The 19,017-nt window shown below is 34.9% G+C and overlaps 1 protein-coding gene across 1 annotated transcript in view; it reads right to left on the bottom strand.

The window, feature by feature from the left end:
- USP25 (ubiquitin specific peptidase 25) overlaps positions 1 to 19,017 on the bottom strand; it is a 173,247-nt gene that overhangs the window by 93,392 nt on the left and 60,838 nt on the right. Inside the window, exons 5-6 of the mRNA XM_012647362.1 lie at positions 6,999 to 7,161; positions 3,478 to 3,564 (exon numbers count right to left, since the gene is read on the bottom strand). Of these exons, the coding sequence (XP_012502816.1) occupies positions 3,478 to 3,564; positions 6,999 to 7,161 (250 nt within the window). The remainder of the gene's footprint in view (positions 1 to 3,477; positions 3,565 to 6,998; positions 7,162 to 19,017) is intronic.

Below are 19,017 nucleotides of genomic sequence, written 5' to 3'. Positions count from 1 at the left end.
CTCTGTTTCTTGCTCAGTCTATCTAGAGGTTGATCAATTTTACTGATCTCAAGAAGCAGCTTTTGGTTTCATTAATTTTCTCTGTTCTTTTTCTGATAACTAGTTCATGGATTTCTGCTCTTTATTATTTCTTTTCTTCTGCTTTGGGATTAATATGTTTTTTTTTTCTCTCCTAATTTCTTGATATGCAAGCTGTTGTCATTATACTGAAACCACTGTTCTTTTCTAATAAGGTCTTTGGTTCATATATTTTCCACTAATGACTGTTTTTAGCTGAATCCCTCTAATTTTGATAGATCATGTTTTAATTTTCATTCATTTCAGAATATTCTGAAATTTTCCTTTTGATTTGTTTTTTTCCCCCTTGGGATATTTAGAGGTGTATTATTCAGTTTCCAACTATATGGGGATTTTCTAGATATCTTTGTTGTTGATTTCTAAATTCCACTGTAGTCAGAAAACTACTTCTTTGTTTTGAATCTCATAAAATGTACTGAGACTTGTAAATCCAGTCCCTGTTACCTCATCATGACTAAAGGAAGAAATCCCAGAATGCCTCTTTTGTAAAATTCAGAATTCCTTTGGGTATTTGCTCCTGGAATTGAGTATGGTACTCAAGTGCACCCATTTCCTTCTTCTATGATTCTCACTTCTAGTAAAGTGGGAAAAATATATTTAAAAATATTTGCCCTAAATCAAGATTTTAAATAACATTAATATAACCTTACAATTAATAAGGCTTTAGTTATTTATATGGTGATTTCCACTAAATATTATATAGATATACATCTTTGTTTTCTCAACACTTAATATGTTTTGCCATCAGTTTTTAACATTTTTAGCCGAAAGAATATCTGTGTGGGAGAATAGGGGTTGATTACATTGAGAATGTATCATTAAATTTCTAGTACCATCCATAATACTAAAAGACACTAAAATTACGAACAATTCAAATATTAATAAATACAGGTCTATAAAATTAGTTTCAATTTGTAGAAGCAATAACCAAGTATACTTAAAATACAAATTGATTTCAAAGACTCCATTTATTTCTCTCACTCAATATGTACGTAATATTTGTGGCAAGTTTCAATTGCTAACAAAAAATATCCTAGTTAGCAATGCATGCAAATGATATCTCTGTGATTTGATCAAAGTGATCTCAAGTGTATTCTGTATCTCATTACATTATTTTTCAAACTCAATGCAGCAGCAAACATTTCATGAGTTGAAAGTAATTATTACATAATGAATGATAAAAGTTACACTGACACCTTTTTTAAAACCTGTGTCTTTTATCACCTCAAGGGAACACAGCACCCATTAGTGGCTGATAACTACCTATATATATCACATTTGCTTCAAAGATGTCAACTTATAGCATCTACTGCTGTTACCAGGCCAAATAAAAGAATAACCTCATTTGTGGAACAATCTTACATAAAACTGCATAGGATTCTTCAAAATAAGTGTTTTTATCAGAATGAAAGTGACAGATTTTTTTAATCCCCTAAGTTAACAGTACACCTGGAGATGCCAACTTTTTCATGCAAGAAACAAATTTCTCTAGAAAGGTGCAGAAGATTGGAATTACACATTTTTCTAGTATTCAATGAACATTCTATGACTTCACAACTAGTATATAAACATGGATATAACAACTTTTTAAAATAAGATTACAAAACTCAGTTGGTCTTACTCAACACTATGAAGAATAAAAGAAATTAAAGCTCTGAACACTAAAATCCAGGAACATATATGGTCAAGACACAAATACATATATACACATAAAATTGGAAATACTAATTCTGATAATGTCATGCAAGTTATATGCATACTTTAACCAAGACATGAGAAGGGAGAAGTACTGTTGATATTAACAAATTGCAATAAAAGGAAGGAATAGTTCAAAAAGTTTCATGTAAAAACTGTATTGATTGAAGGGGTTTTGCTTAATTTCTCTGGAGGTATAAGAGGTGGTCAGATGCTCCGCTTTCCCTTTTGAAAATGGGCTGTTTATCAGCCTGACAATTTACAGCCCAGAGATTATGACCTGCAAAGTTGGTTATAAATCAAGTTATGTTCCCCCTAGCATGCATTATAAATGTTTGATGTGTTTGCAGAAAAAGTGCTTTTAAAAATTAAACACTAAAAGGAAAACATAATTTAATAATTTATCACTACAACTAACAATAGGTCACAAAAAGTTCAGCACTTTACTGAAACCTAAAACTTTAACTTCTTTATCTTTGCAACCAGTTCATGTTAAGACTACAGGTTCTGGCCGGGTGCGGTGGCTCATGCCTGTAATCCTAGCATTCTATGAGGTCGAGGTGGGAGGATCACTCAAGGTCAGGAGTTCAAGACCAGCCTCAGCAAGAGTGAGACCCCATCTCTACTAAAAATAGAAAGAAATTGGCTGGACAACTAAAAATATATAGAAAAAATTAGCCTGGCATGGTGGCGCATGCCTGTAGTCCCAGCTACTTGGGAGGCTGAGGCAGGAGGATCGCTTGAGCCCAGGAGTTTGAGGTTGCTGTGAGCTAGGATGACGCCACGGCACTCTAGCCTGGGCAACAGAGAAAAAAAAAAAAAGACTACAGGTTCTTTATGACAAGATCACTAAAGCCCTACACTCAACCATATCATCTCCATAACTAATTTATGTCCATTAGATACAAATTTTTGCATGCAAATCAATCTTACGTTTTTAAGTCCTGTTTTTGAAAAAACAACTTTTTGTTACTTAACTAACAACAGCTGATACCTAGTACTTACTATGTACCGAGGTACTTTTAAGCCCTTTCCGTATTTTACCTCATTTAATCCTCACAAAAACTCTATGAAATAATTACTAGTATATATTATTATTTATAACCAATTATTATTATTTATAACCAACTTACCAATTTACACTTCACAGGTAAGGAAAGTGAACAAAGAGAGATGAAGTAACTTACTCTAAGCCCACAGCTAGAAACTAAGCAATCTGGCCCTGGTGTCTGTGTTCTCTTGTCATTTTATACTGCCCATCTAACAATGTTAACTTTCAAAATAGAAGGTATGGATTCGACTACAAAGGCATTAGTGCAAAAGTGATTTTTAAAGGGCTCCACTAGACAATCAATTGAAAAGAAATTTTGAGTTCTACACATTTTTTAGGAGACAATCGAGAAAAGAACTCAAATTGTAAATTGTAGCCTATAAAGTTTACTGAAACTTGACAGTCCCAAAAAAACTACTACTCAAGTGACAGAGAAATTGGTATATTACTGGGACATACAGGTGAAGAAAAATTCATATTTACAATATATTGACGAAGGATAGGAATCTATTATAGTAATTGAGATCAGTGATCTGACATTCACATTCTAACAGTTTCAGTTTTGATAAGACAAATAAATGCCCCCAAAGCAATCACAGATAAGAGGAAAAAAAGAAGCACATATATTCTGTTTAAAAATCTTGTAATTTTACCTTTTGGTTTCGGGGTAAATCTTGAGCATTTGATGGAGGCTTGTAATTCAGAACTAATCTTCTAAATTCCAGAAGATTGAACAATGACTGAAAAAGAACAATAATTTCAGATAACCTAAAGGAAAATTCTATTAACAGATTATAAAATGACTGGTTCCAGAGACTTATTTTTGACAACTGTACTACTTATACACAGAATTGTTGCAACTAGCACAAGAAGAACTATTTTTCTCTCTGAGAAAAAGTCATATTTCATGTATTTTGACATATTATTCTTGATACTTATTCTATTGCAAAACACAAAATGATACAAAACTTAAAAACATATTATTAAAAGTTTTCTTTATATTACTATATGCTTAATATTCTCTGTACAATCTTCTCTTTGTTTATATTCCTTTTCTGACATTCTATTCCCCTTTCCTCCCACAATATTGATCTTAATGCCTAAAAAAATAAGTATACAAAGCTACACCTATTGGAGCCTACCCCCACTACCTCTTTGAAGTTAGAGGTTTATATTCCCAGTAAACTTCTTTAATTGGTAAATATATTCACAAGGAAAAGAATTCTCAGTTGTTTCATATTAGTCCTGCCACTAAGTAAATCCCAACCCTGAGAAAATTCTGTAATTTAAACTTTACAGTACATTTACATCACAGTTTGAACAAGTTCCAACTCACTCTGGAAAACAATAAAAACCTCAAACACTAAAGCAGATTTTCTGCCCAACTTTTCTTTCTTAAGTGAGAAGTTCCATTTATGATGGTAAACTGCTACATCTCAGTTTATATCTGGGAATTAAAGTAGTTAATTATTTTATGACAGAAAATAAAAAAATAAAAGATTCTAATTACTAAAGATAAAAAGCTACTAAAAATAGTTTAATAGACTTTGCAATTACAATAAAAAATAAAACTTCAAGTTTTCTCTAGACAAATTTGCTTGCCTACTCACAATTTTCTAAAATTTGAAGCTTAATGTTTTTCCCTACCCCCAAAAGTGGGGAAAAGGCCTATCTTCTTAGGCCATTATAACCCAAATTTTTAAGCTTAGATATTACTTCCCCTAGGTGTTTAGATTTCTCCAAAAGAAAAAATTAATAATCCCAAATACCTTATACCTGCCTACGTTAGGAGTTAAACAGTCACTAAACTTACACAAAATTTTAAAACTAGTAAAATTACTAGTTTTTAATAAGCTAGTAATTTAGAAAAAGACAGCAAATTTTTTCCAGCTCATTCCCTCCCCACCAAAAACCACCAAAAATCTAAAATGTAAAGCAAAAGCTAACATCAGCAAACTGACTTAGGGTAGAAATAGATGTACGCACAGTATTAAGTTTGAACTGAGATATTAAAAGAAGTTTGTCCTATTAAACGGTGGTTATCCCTATATCTATTAATATTAATTTTTCACTTCAAATAGGCCTTTCCTATAAATATAGGAAGAAGAAATAAAGAATACCTATTCTAACTAATACTGATTATTTACAAGTAATTTCTTTCTTCTTACACTTTTCTAAGAGAAGCTTCTAATCAATGGGCCTCATTTATTGGCCATAATAATGTTAGGACAGCATCTACTTGACCAAATACAGTCAGCAAACCATATTTATGAACACTCAGATCACAGCCTTAAAATTGTCCTTCATATTTTAAAATGATGTGTAAGTTATAAAATATATAAAACATTAATAATAAATAGTACAAGTGAAATAGCCTATTAAAAAATCTAAGAGACTCTAATACTATCAAATAAAATTTTAGATACTGTTTTTGGTATCTGAGTGAATAAATAATCCATAATCAAGGCTGTAAGCAAAGATACTACTACCGATTTATGTTAATCCAAGTATTCCTTAACATTTTAATATCCTTGAAAAACTAATAACATAGCAATTACTTACTAGCAGGCACCAAAGCATATTAAAGAGACAAATCCAGAAAACCAAAGGAAAGCAAATTATATGGTATTATGTGCCAGAAACAAAAAGGGGGAGGAGGAAAAAACTATAATACTGAAGTAGATAAAAAGCTAAAATTACAGATTAATCATCTAGAGAAAACAATAAGAAGCTTGTAGAAAATGAAGTGAATGACCATTTAGTTCCAATAATATCACCTGAAAGTTTAAACTGTCATACACACACATTTGGAAAGTTATAAAATAAAGAGATATTTTGAATATAGAAAAAAATAGCATAACATGTCCACTAATGTGAGACTACTCATCAGGAACAATAAATAATAAACTACAATTCAACTGTCTTATGAAAATAAACACAAAGTATTAATTTTCCTAGAGAATGATAAAAATTAAAGACATATAATTATTCATAGATTGTTTTATTTAAAGTTTTTTAATCTGATGAATAACATTACTGATATAGTTTGAGTATTTGTCCCTTCCAAATCTCATGTTGAAATTTGATGCCCAATGTTGGAGGTGGGGGCCTGGCAAGAGATGTCTAGGTCATAGGGGTGGTTCCCTCATGAATGGCTTTGTGCTCCTCGCTGCAGTAATGAGTGGATTCTTGCTCTATTAGTTCAAGCAAGAGCTGGTTATTTAAGAGTGTGGCAACTCCTCTCTCTTGCCATGTGACATGCCTGCTCCCATTTCATCTTCCATCATGAGTAAAATCTTCCCGAGGACCTCACCAGAAGCAGATGCTGGCACCAGGCTTCTTATACAGACTGGGAAACTATGACCCAAATAAACCTCTTTTTTTTGTAAATCACCCAGCCTCAGATATTTCCTATGTAGCAATGCAAAACAAACACAATTATCAATGTTACCTGAGCATGGTGAAGAATTATGACAATAGTCATTATAACTTTAAAAAATCTAAAAAAAAGAAATCAAGCTAAATACGATATTAAAACTATTCCAAGTTGAGAAAAGGATGGATATCTACACATACACATATCTCTTATTTTAGAATAAGCTGCTCAAGAAACATTAAGAGCTGTCTTAATTAAAAAGAAAATGTGTTATTCTGGATTTATCAATATTTATTCTTTATAGCATTCTCATATATGCAGAGAATTATCTGTTTATAAATCTATACCAATCTCAAAATGCCTCTTCATATTAAAAATATTATTTAAATGACTATAATTTTCTAGTATATACAAATAAATCTGATATGAACCACAAAAAGCCAATTCTGGTTTCATATCTTGGTTACAACGCTTCCCTAAATTTGCAGGAAAATATATACAAAAATATTTTCTTTCCACCCCAACAACAATTCCTAATAGCTGGGAGGAAGGAGAAATTCATTCCAAATAAGTGAAAGGCATAGGTAGTGCTCTACTCTTAAAACTTCATAAAGAAAGTGGAAAGTGAAGAAGGGTGAGGGGATATTGCAATCCCCAAACTAGTTTACTAGACAGAAGGACATATAAAAAACTTGTCTATACTTAACATTTAAAGTATACAACTTAAAAGAAACACAACCCAATCCATTTTCCATTGCTATCATGCTCACCAAAAAAGAGCTGAAAAAAGATCCTTACCTGAATAACAGCACTGAACCAGCAAGTATTTCCAACGTTCTTTAGCCCAACAGGAGCTTTGTCCTGCCTTTTTCTATCATAAGGGTTTCGAGAATCCCTCCAAACTTCTGTAGGTGTCCTCTTCAAACATGCTTTATTTTCTGCTATGCTGGCTTCAAGAACTCTTAAATAATGATGAGAAAAAAAAAATACAGTATTATATAATGCTGTACCCCAGGCAATAGCATATCATAAAATCTAAGCACTTTGATTATATAAGCTCTAGATAATGCATTTGGGAAAGTAATATTTAATGCTAACTTTACTCAAATAAATGTTAGTTTTAACAGTGGCAATGTCAACAGCTAAAGAGAAGTGCAGCCTTTCTTCCTAAGAAAAAAGAAATGTCAAACACAAAAAGACAGTGTTAAATATAACAGAAAGGATGTTACATTATGTTTCAGCAAATTACTATCAGGAATATAGCACCTAGAAAAATTTTCTGAGACATAAATGCATTAAAGTGCATATATACAATACAATCTAATCACTACTTTTTATAACAATTACTTTGAACTGAACAAATCACACTTTGACCATTTATTTCCTCTTCTATAAAAAAAAAGTTAAATGAGGTAAATTCTACAGTGCCTTTCAGTTCTAGAGATCTATGACTCTATGACAGTCAAATAAAAAAAATAATATATATTCCCTTCACTCAAAAGTTTGCCTTGCGAAAAACCTAATAAAATAAATATCTAAATATCAAAATTACTGAAGATTATTAAACTCACCTAAAAATGTATGTAAATATGGCAAGAGTAATGCTAAATTGTTTTATGATTCTTTTCCTGCTCCTAAACATGCAACAACATACTTATCATTATTACTGGAAAATCCTAATTCCCACATATGAACTAACCAAGCATTTTGCCTGCTCATGAAATGTGTTAGTTACTATTCTAAATAAATATAAATAACATTCAAGTATCTTAACCCACTTTGTGTTAGTTATAAAAATCTCAGCAAAAATGAGTTTTTCCAACTTTTTGGCTTCTCAAGAAAATCTCATTCATACATCATCTTTATCCTAAAGAATTTATGCTATTAAATTAATGTCAAAATAACATTTTTTTATCCCTAATAGTAGTATTTACAATATGACATTAGATACAGTGTAGCAGTAGTCCAAAATATCATTACTTAAAATATCCTCTGTGAATACAGAAGAAAGTCTTTTGGAATTAAAAAACCACATACTTTTAAAAAGTGGGTAACACGATATGATATGTTAAAATATAAAGATCAAAGTAAACTCATATATTTAAAAATAAACAGTTTACACCTCTGCCACTTTTAAGAGTGACTCAACATTACCAGCAGTACACTTTGCCAAAAATCAACTCCCACAAGCAACCCCAGACTCTCGGCTTTTTTCAATGAGACACCAGAACTCTTTGGAAGGTATTTAGTTAAATGAATTGGGGCAGAGGAAAATCTAGAACACTCCACCATTACTAGAAAGCAACTTTTCAAGATACAAGGAAGACATAAAAAGTCAAAGAGCCACCTTGAGAGACCTCATAGTGGTGACATTGTACAGTTCAGCATTGTGTAATACAATAATAATCAACTGGAACAAACTGAATTGGTACAAGGAGACTAGTTTATGCTGAGAAAAGATAATGCACAGTATGCAAAAGATAACTGTTAATACAAAAGATTGCTGTATATAGAGGATATATTTAACTTGTTATTGACTTTTGGTGTTTTCATTTGAAAATTGTTTCCAATGTAATACATACATATATTTACGAGTACAAAGTAAATGTATTTCTATCTTGGTAATCAGAGACAAATAAACTAAAACAAGCAATAAGTTCTAGAAAAGGTAGACACAATACCACAATTAGTACCAGTCATCCTATATAAGAGATAGAAAAGGTACTCAGCAATTGGTTAGTGCCAGTTGGACAAATTTAATAATCACTTTAAAAAAGGATTCTATAGCATATTCTAAAAGTATAAACTGGTCAAAAGTCTAGACTAACTCCACTCAATCCTTAATCTCCTAGTAGATGAACTTCTACCATTATATTTTGACTATCAATTATAATAAAATACTAATAATACACAAATCATCCTTCTAAATAATGCCAACAGACTAAATCACAAATATTATTAGGTTAAGTATGAAATGCCTGATTTCCTTATGTACTAAGTTTGACAGTTGATATCTCTGACACTGTACTTTGACATTTCTTGTTTTATTTTTACTGTGAAGGTACATCTTCAACCTTTCAAATGCATTGTTTGGCTTGTGATTATCTTCCAAATTTTTTTAAAGAGCAATTTTTGTGAAACCATGGATAAGTAAAAAATTGGTGTTATTTTCAAATATGAGTCCCAACGTGGAACCAATGCCACGTAGACAGCTTGAAATAACAACAAAGTGTTTGGGAAGGCTGTGGATAATGAACACACAGTACATCAATCGTTTGAGAAGGTTCGCTCTGGTGATTTTAATCTTGCAAATGAGCCAGGTAGGTGACCTGGGACCAATGTGGATAATGATAAGCTGAAAGCTGTACTGGAAGCGAATCCATCTAACTTACGCGTTCATTAGCAGCAGGGTTTGATGTTACTATTCCAACAATATTGGACCATTTGAAACAAATCAGCAGGGTAAAGAAGCTGGATAGATGGGTACTGCATGAATTAAATGAGCGTCAGAAGAGAAAGCCTCTCAAAGCTTGCCTTTCTTTGCTGTCACAACAAAGCTGAACGATTTTCTACACCATATTGTTATGTGTGAGAAAACTGGATTCTTTTTGACAATCGCAAGCATTGGGCACAACATGTGGATAAAGATGAAATGTGGAAACAGTCCAAAACTGAAAAAACTAATGGTGTCTGTTTGGTGGTGCAATGCTAGTATTATCCACTACAGCTTCATGAAACCTGGTTAATCAATTACAGCTGCAGTCCCCAGCCCCGGGCCATGGCTCAGAATTGGTCTTCTGGCTGTTAGGAACTGGGCTGCACATCACTGCCTGAGCTCCGCCCACCCCTGCCCCCACCATCTGTGGAAAAATTGTCTTTCATGAAACTCAGGAACCAGGCCACACGGCAAGGAGGTGCGTGGGGAATGGGGGGAGCAGTCTAGCCAGCGAGCACTCGAAGCTTCATCTGTATTTACAGCTGTTCCCCCACATCACACACATCACCATCTGAGCTCTCCGCACATCTACCTCATGGAAAAACTGCCTTCTGGGAAACCGGTCCCTGATGCCAAAAAGGTTGGGGACCTCTGGATTATAGCAGATGTCTACTGCAACCAACTGGACAAGAAGAGGAGGATGCTTGTGATTAAGCAGCAGAGACTGGTCAACAGAGACAGGCCAATCCTCTTTCAAGACAACGCTCGACCACATGTTGCACAAACAATGCTTTTCAAACTATAGAGGCTGGACCTGGAAACTCTCTGTTATCCACAGTATTCAACAGACCTTGCATCAACTGACTACCACTTCTTCCTGGCTTTGGGCCACTTCTTTCAAGGAAAAACATTCAATTCTCAACAAGCTATGGCAAACACCTTTCATGATTTCATCGCCACTCACTCTCCATGGCTTCTTTGCTGCTGGCATAAACAAGCTACCTCACCATTAAGAGGGCAAAACTGTGTCAACAGTTTAGGTGCATACTTTGATTAATCGTACAGCTTCCTGTTTGAGATATAATAAACTAAACTTTTGATTCGAAATCGGACATTTCATATTTAATGTCCTAAATATAAAGAGCAGGCAATGTATCACACACACATTAGTTACAGAAAACTTGGTAACATTTAATTTCTTCAAAATACAGCCAATCTGCAAAACTTAAAATTCATATATGAATCACATAATACAATGGGACTTGGTCTCAAGATCAGATTGAGCAAAAAAACTAGGTCTCATGTTCCTTATAATGGTCAAAAATCCAACCTAAATCTACAACCTAGACTGACTTGAGATGATAATATTTTTCTTATTCCAGATCTGGTTAAGACTATTAAACCCAGGAAGTTTGGTTTTTTTTTTTTTTTTTTTTTAATGCTTTAAATCTGTCAATTCCCTCATCCTCCTGTTCTGTCCCCTCCCCACCAAAAAACATACACCTTTTGATTTGTATGTTTACATACAAAATATGTGATACAAATGATACATTAATGCAATGAAATAAAGTAAGATTTTTAGTTCCCTGTCTACCCTCACCCCTCACAGGACTTGGGAGAATGTATGGCTTCAAATGTAGTTCCTAGGAGCAAGCAGAAAGGAAGTAAGAGAAAGGAAGTTAGAGGTATAATCCAAGACACCATCTTTCCAGCATTCCTCTATACCTTTCTTTACAGAGGTCAAATTAGGTACAGACTACAATTAACTGTCTGCTTAGTGCTCAAGAGATACACGTAAATTGCTCATTGCGCCTCAAAGTCACCTAAGATTTAAAAATAAAATCATAACCATTTCCTAAACCACATTTATACTTGGTATATATATTAGATACTCATATAGCTCAATTCAGTGATATGGTAGATATATCATCATTCATCATAACAAAAATATGGGTTTAAAAGAAATAGGTTTAATATTCCTTAACCATAACATATGGTAGAATTATGGTGCTAAAAAAAAAATGGTAAATGAAAAAGGAATGCCACGGTTTTGTGATCTCTTTGATTTAAAGCTTTCAACACATTTTCTTTTTATACCACCAGAACCTTGTAACATGCCTCAATAGGTTTCTTACCACTTCCTATTGGTTCCTAAATAACTTTATAAATACACTATCACTGCACCAAAAATATTAATCAACCAATGTCTCCCGTCAGCTTCTGGAGGGTAGAAACACAGGTTGTTTTACCTCTAGAGCATACAGGATAAATAGTAGGAGCTAAACAAGTTTTTGAAGTAAATAGATAATTAAGATATTACATGCTACTACTTTTTTTTTTTAAGCAAAAGCCAAACCTGTATCCCAAATACTACTTTATTTCCAAGCATTATCCCTCTCTTAATTCAGTACTGGTACTATAAATCCAAACTTTTTATAAAGCTAAGTCCTACATAAGGGTTCCTTCCCTGGCCTTACGGGTGATACTATCCAAGCTTTGAAGTATAAGGCATGCAATAGCTAAATTCCAGATATTAAAGCTGGCAGAAGAGAACAGAAAAAATAAACACTGTAAATCTCAGAGAGCTCAGAAATAGCCTATAACAAAATGTAGCATGCTGAGAGGCAAATTCATAAGCCACAAATCAAATACCAGCTCCAACCACACATCACGTGCTTTCTTATCTTCTCAACACTGGTCATGACCTTGACATTCAGCAACATAAAAAGATGACAAAATGTTTCGCTGTCTCTTTTCCTTCCACATATTATACTAAATGTTTAAAACACTTAGACTTGGTAAATGCTCACCTTCCCTTAAATTTTCTTGTACAATTTTTTTGTGTGTGTCAGTAAGTGTTATTTTCTTTTGTATTGCTATTTAAATTGTACATAGCAATAATATTGAAAATACACTAGCTCATCTTTTAAGCCCCCTTTGGGAAGCATTATACTCACTGAAAAACATGCATACAATTTAAGCTGTATAGATCAACTAAGAAGAAAAAAGAAAAGGAAGGAAGGAATCATCTATTGATTTCCTTAAAAAAGAAACAAAAAAACCATTGGTATTTTAATTGGGATCACACTAAACCCGTAAGTTAATTTAGGAAGAACTGATCAGTTTTACAATGTTCTAATTCATGAACAGCATATATTTCAAGATATTTATTCCTTAATGTACCTCGATGATGTTTAATAATTTCCTTCTTGGAAGTTCTTACATATTTCTTATTATTTATTCCAGGTCTTTTATAGTTTTTCTCAAAAATCAGTTGGGTAGGTGTCTGAATTTATTTCTGGGCTCTCTATTCTGTTCCATTGGTCTACTTGTCTGTTTTTATACCAATACCATGCTTTTTTGGTTACTATAGCCTTGTAGTATATATTGAAATCAGGTAGCATGTTGCCTCCAGTTTTGTTCTTTTTGCTCAGGACTGCTTTGGCCATTTTAACAATATTAATTCTTCCAATCCATGAATATGGGATATCTTTCCATTTGTGGTTTCATCAGTGTTTTATAGTTTTGAGTGTAGAGATCATTCACCTCTTTGGTTAAGTTTATTCTTAGGTATACTATTTTTTTTTCGTAGCTGTTGCAAAAGGAATTGTTTTCTTGATTTCTTTTTCAGAAATTCACTATTAGTGTACAGAAACTGATTTTTGTACGTTGATTTTGTACCCTGCAACTTTACTGAATTCATTTCTTAGTTCTAACAATTTAGTTCTACCAGATTCTTTAGGGTTTTCCATATATAAGATTATGTCATCTGCAAACAAGGACAATTTGACTTTCTCCTTTCCAATTTGATGCCTCTTATTTCTTTCTGTATCCTAATTGCTGTGGCTGAGACTTCCAGTTTTATGTTGAATAGGAGTGGTGAAAGTGGGCATCCTTGTCATTTTTTTTGATAGCACAGAAAAAGCTATTTGTCCCCATTCAGTATGTTAGCTATGGGTTTATCAAATACAGCCTTTCTTGTGTTGAGGTACATAACCTTCTAAATCTATTTTGTTGAGAGTTTTTATCATAAAGGGATGTTGAATCTTGTCAGATGTTTTTTCTGCATCTATTGAAATAATCATATGTTGTTTTTCTTTTTGTCAATGTGATGCATCACATTTATTGATTTGTATATGCCGTACCATCCTCGCATGCCTGGGGTGAATCCTACTTGATCACAGTGGATGATGTTTTTAATGCGCTGTTCCCTTGCACTCCACAATTTGTATTTTGGTTGCTTTAATTTACATCTTTGTCTTTTCTGTGTTCCTTAGCCACTAATTGTAGCTGTTGATGTTTTTAACCTTTTTTTACTTTAAATCTTCAATACGTGAAGACTGAAGGATTTACATAGCACCATTACAGCACTGGGGTATTCTGAGTATGGTTATGAATTTACCTATACTGGTGAGTTTTACAGTTTCGCATGTTTTCATGATATTATCATCCTTCCATTTCCTAGTGTAGCACTCATTTAAGCATCTTTTGTAATGCCAGTTTAGTGGTAATGAATTCCCACAGTTTAATGTCTGGGAAGGCCTTTATTTCTCCTTTATTTATGAAGGATAGCTTTCATAGGTATAGTATTCTCATCTGATGGGTGTTTTTCTGATTTGTTTTGTTTTTCCCTTTCAGCACTTTGAATATGTCATATCACTCTCTCCTGTCCTGCAAGGTTTCTGCTAAGAAGTCTGTTGACAGTCTAAAGGGAATTCTCTTCTATGTGGCTTGATGTTTTTCTTACAGCTTTCAGAATTCTGTCTTTGACTTTTGACAGTTTGATTATTATGTGCCTCAGAGATTTTGGGGGGCTGAATCTCACTGGGAACCTTTGAGTTTCCTGGATTGAATGTCCATATGACTCCCAAGATTTGGGATGTTTTCAGCTATTATTTGTTTAAACAGGTTTTCTTTGCCTTTCACCATTTTTTTTCTCTGGCACTCCTATAATGTGAATATTTGCTTATTTAATGGTGTCTCATAAGTCTCAAAAGCATTCTTCGTTCTTTTTTATTCTTATTTCTTTTGCTTCCTCTGGTTGGGTTATTTCAAAAGACCTGTCTTAAAGTTCAGAAATTCCTTCTCCTGTCTGATCTAGTCTGTTATTAAAGCTCCCAACTGTACTTTTTTATTTCATTCATTGAATTCTTCAGCCCTAAGATTTCTATTTGGTTCTATTTTAAAGGTTATCTATTTCTCTGTTGAATTTCTCATTCAGATCACAAAATGTTTTCCTAATTTTATTAAATTGCCTGTCTGTATTCTCCTGTATCTTGCCGAATTTCCTTAAGATCATTATTTCGAATGATTTTTCAGGCATTTCGTAAATATCCTTTTCTTTCAGATTTGTTACTGAAGACTTTATTCTATTCCTTTGGGGTTGTCATGTTTCCTTGCTTTTTCATGTTTCTTCTGTCCCTGTGTTAACACCTGCACATCTGGTGGGACAATCACTTTTTCCGATTTTACAGTGTAGCTTTCACAGGAAAAGGCTTTTTCCTACAGCTAGGTCCTAGGCTGCCATTTGGAAACGGTATGTTGGCTTTGGTTCTGGGTGGATTCAGTAGTGTGATCTCCATATAGATTCTTTAGTTATAATCCTAACCTTCTATGTCTGTGATTATCCTAGTGGGCTAGGCTACAGGAACTTGTGACTGTGGTGACATGATTTTGCTGGGGGCGGGGGAAGTGGGCTTGCCGTTGGCCAGGCATGTGTGGGTACAAGGCCAGCAGGTTGTATGATGGACTTTCCTGAATGGTGAGGTCACTGCTAAGATGCCTGTCAGGCCAGGGGTGGGTACAGGCAGGCCCAGTGGCTGCATATGACTCTATAGTGAGGCAGGACCAACCTGTGCAACAGGGTGCCTCTGGGACAGCTGTAGGGCCAAGGGCAGGCAAATGTGGCCTGGAGGCTGCAAGCAACCCTCTCCAGTGGTGTGGAACAGCCTCCAGGCTGGCTGCCAAGCTAGGGGCAAGTGCACACAGGCCTATCAGCTCTGTGGTACTTTCTCTGGTGGGGCAGAGCTGTCGCTCCCTCTGGGCCAGCTGTCATTCCAGGGGCAGGTATACATGGGCCTGGTGGCTCCCAGGGGCCTGTCTGCTATGCAGGCCCACCTGTTTCCTTGGGTGATACGGTGCCTCATGGGTTTGGTCATTGGGGTCCCAGTTATTTCTCTGGGCCTAGGCTCCAAGTAGCCAAGGTATTGGTGCTGCAGGCATTTATGTGAATTTAGTGGAATTAAGGCAGTGCCTCAGGGATGCAAGGGTTTGGTGGCTACTGGCCGCCAGGGCAAGATGCACTCCAGATGTGGGTTCAGGTTCAAGGTAGCACTGTGCTATAGCCACTTAGGTTATAGGGGTAGGGAATGTCAAGGGGGGTTCCTGCTCTATGGGAATGCAGCTGTGCACACTCCTGGCAACTGTTCACACTAGACTCAGGGCCTGTGAAGACTGGGGGACCTTCCTGTAGCAATAACTGCTGGCATCTATGGCAGTGATGGGGACCACCAAGGGTCTCCAACTGACCTTTTTCCTGTAAGATGAGCCCTCCCCCCACCAGCTCTGATATGATCCCAGCAGGAAAGACAGTGTAGCAAAGTCGGGATGCCTTGCTCCCCTCTCTATGGAGCTATCCTGGGCTTCCACGCTCCACACGGGTTTCACTGCTCCCTGGGTGCTCTTCAGTGCATTTCTCCAGTCACTCCAGACAAAAATATGGTATTTTACTCATTGTTTTAGTTCCTTTTTATTGGGGGTATAAGAGTCAGGCAACCCTAGTTGGCCATCTTGTTGACATCACCTCCTCTCAGTTTTTTTAATTTTAGCCATTGTGATGGTAGCAGTGCCTGTTAGCTCTCCAATGAGACGACTAGAATTAAGCTTCTGATTGAGGCTGCATCACCCAGATCACCACCACTGCCACAATCTATCATGGTACCAAACACGGAAACATGTCCAGGATCATATACTAAGTACAAATTAAGCAACTCTATGCTCCTGATACGGACGGAGGCTACCACTGCACATCAGATATGTGACTCCTGTCAAAAGTTGACTTGTGTATCTCGGGGTGAGGGAGGCCACATTACAAAGGGTGTGTCTCTTGCCCACTCCTGACAGATTGACTACATTGAGCCTATGACCACTCTTCTTAGGACTATCAGTAGTGCCTCACTTTGTTGCTGTCTATCAGTCAACTCCTGCCACACCTCTGCGGTCCATGAAACTTACCTGTGTCATATTTTCAACTTTTGCAGGCCATCTGTAATCTGACATGATGTACCTTTTGTCATAAAAGCCACTCAGAAATGGGTTGTTAGTTATTTAATGGACCTTCCATACTCCCTACCATCCACAGGTATCTGATACTATTGAGCATTTGAATCCTCCTCAAAAACCAATTTTAAAAGATTTCTAATTTTGCCTCCTTCATCTACTCCTGTTCCACATACCTTCTTAAAGCAGTTCTCCCTCACAGCTGCATCCTGAGTAACAATCAGGATGAAAAAGTAGGATTTATACAGACCTATTTTAAAAATTCAGAATTCCACCCTGACTATTACAGACATGATCTTTCTTTCTCCAGTGGCAACTCCATGTTGTCCTGGTTGGCAAACCCTCCAACATGACTTTCAGACAAACTTAATTCCAGCTCACATATATGGGTTTCCTTGTTGGATTGAATGATCTCAGAACATAAAGCTAATATTGCATACCCAATTCCTCTATAGTGGACCATGTTGTTCAAAGTGGGAGACACAATGGGTCCCTGTAAATTTCATAAAAATGTCCTTGGTCCTCTTGTACCTGATCCTTCTGGATAAAAGGTCAAGCACGAGTAAGAGATGATTGGGGGAAAGGTAAAGTTATAACCACTGGAATGGAACACATTGATTTTATAACAGTGGAGGCAGTACAGATTGTGTATCTCACATCTGAAATGCTTGGGACCAGAAGTGTTTCAGATTACAGACTTTTTTCAGATTTTGGATTATTTACATCATACCAGTCAAGCATTCCTATCCAAAAATCTGAAATCAAAATGTTCCAATGAGCATTTCTTTTGAGCATAATGTCAGCATTCAAAAAGTTTCAAATTTTGGAGCATTTCAGATTTCAGATTTTCGGATTATGGAAACTCGACCTGTAATTATCTTTGTATTACTCTAAGGCTTGTGAAGGGGAGGACTACTTCTGATTTACCCTATTGTGAATATGTCATCCTTTGATGTATCATTTAATCGGAAAGATGATCTCCTATTAAGGCTCCCCATATTACAGTGACAATGGCCTTTGACTTCCTCAGGTTTATACACACAGGCATATTCCGCAAGGTCAAAAAGTTACTTTCAGTGTTCTGCACTAACTTCTTCAGGTTCCTGCTTTCAGTCTTTCAGATTTTAGTCCTTGATCTCAGTCTTTACTGTCTTAACTAGTCTATAATATTTTTAAGAAGATTTTAAAATACTTTACGTAAAACAGAAAATACAATCTGGTTGTCTCCACCAGAAAATTTGGTCCGAAGAGACTATCATTTCTTGAAACAATCGGAGGTATGACCTTTGTCACAGTTTATTCCTATACCTTCTACCTACTGAGCTACTTCAAAGCCATTTCATGAGGCAAGCCTTTTTCACAATATACCATAGACACGAACCAGTCACGATGTAGTTTATTAACAAATTTTAATTATCCAATACTCCTCTCATGCCCTAGCAATGATAACTAAGAGATAATTATATTAAACACAACCCATCCTTACACTAAAAAGTAATATTAAGAAGTATACTTTTAAAATGTTCTACTTAAATTTTATCATGAAATTTATAGATGACTAAACACATAATTTAAGATGGAAAATGTAAAAAGATAGGCTTTATCTCATCTAATTATACATAATAATGTAGTAGTCTAAATGTGTGAATTCATATTAAAGTATATCTACTGAAACATAACCATAGTCAAATGATCTTAGATTTTTATTTGGCAGGATTTTCTCATATGAACTTGGGTAACGAAGAAAGGGAAATTTACTTTTAAGCATGATAATAAATTTCTTACTTTAAAATGCATCATTTTCTCTTTTGAATTCAGAGTCCTACACCTTAATAAAACTCATAGGAACAAATATCTCTCTGCCAAATGTTTAGTTTAGATTCTCACATCCTCTTTTTCTGATACAATGTGATTTATGTATGTGTTTATTAATTGTACATTTTGCATTTAACATTCTTCTATTAATTCAAAGTTTTGAAATCTACACCTAATAATAAAAAAATATTTTCCAATGGCAAATTAATATGAGTATTTTACTTCTAGAGAGTATAATTTTATGGCATATTACACTATGCCAAATCTCTGTAATGTTATCTACGATGA

The sequence above is a fragment of the Propithecus coquereli genome, unplaced genomic scaffold (genome assembly GCF_000956105.1).
Source record: "Propithecus coquereli isolate 6110/MARCELLA unplaced genomic scaffold, Pcoq_1.0 Scaffold263, whole genome shotgun sequence".
NCBI lineage: Eukaryota > Metazoa > Chordata > Mammalia > Primates > Indriidae > Propithecus > Propithecus coquereli.
This window is presented reverse-complemented; position numbering and strand designations above follow the sequence as displayed.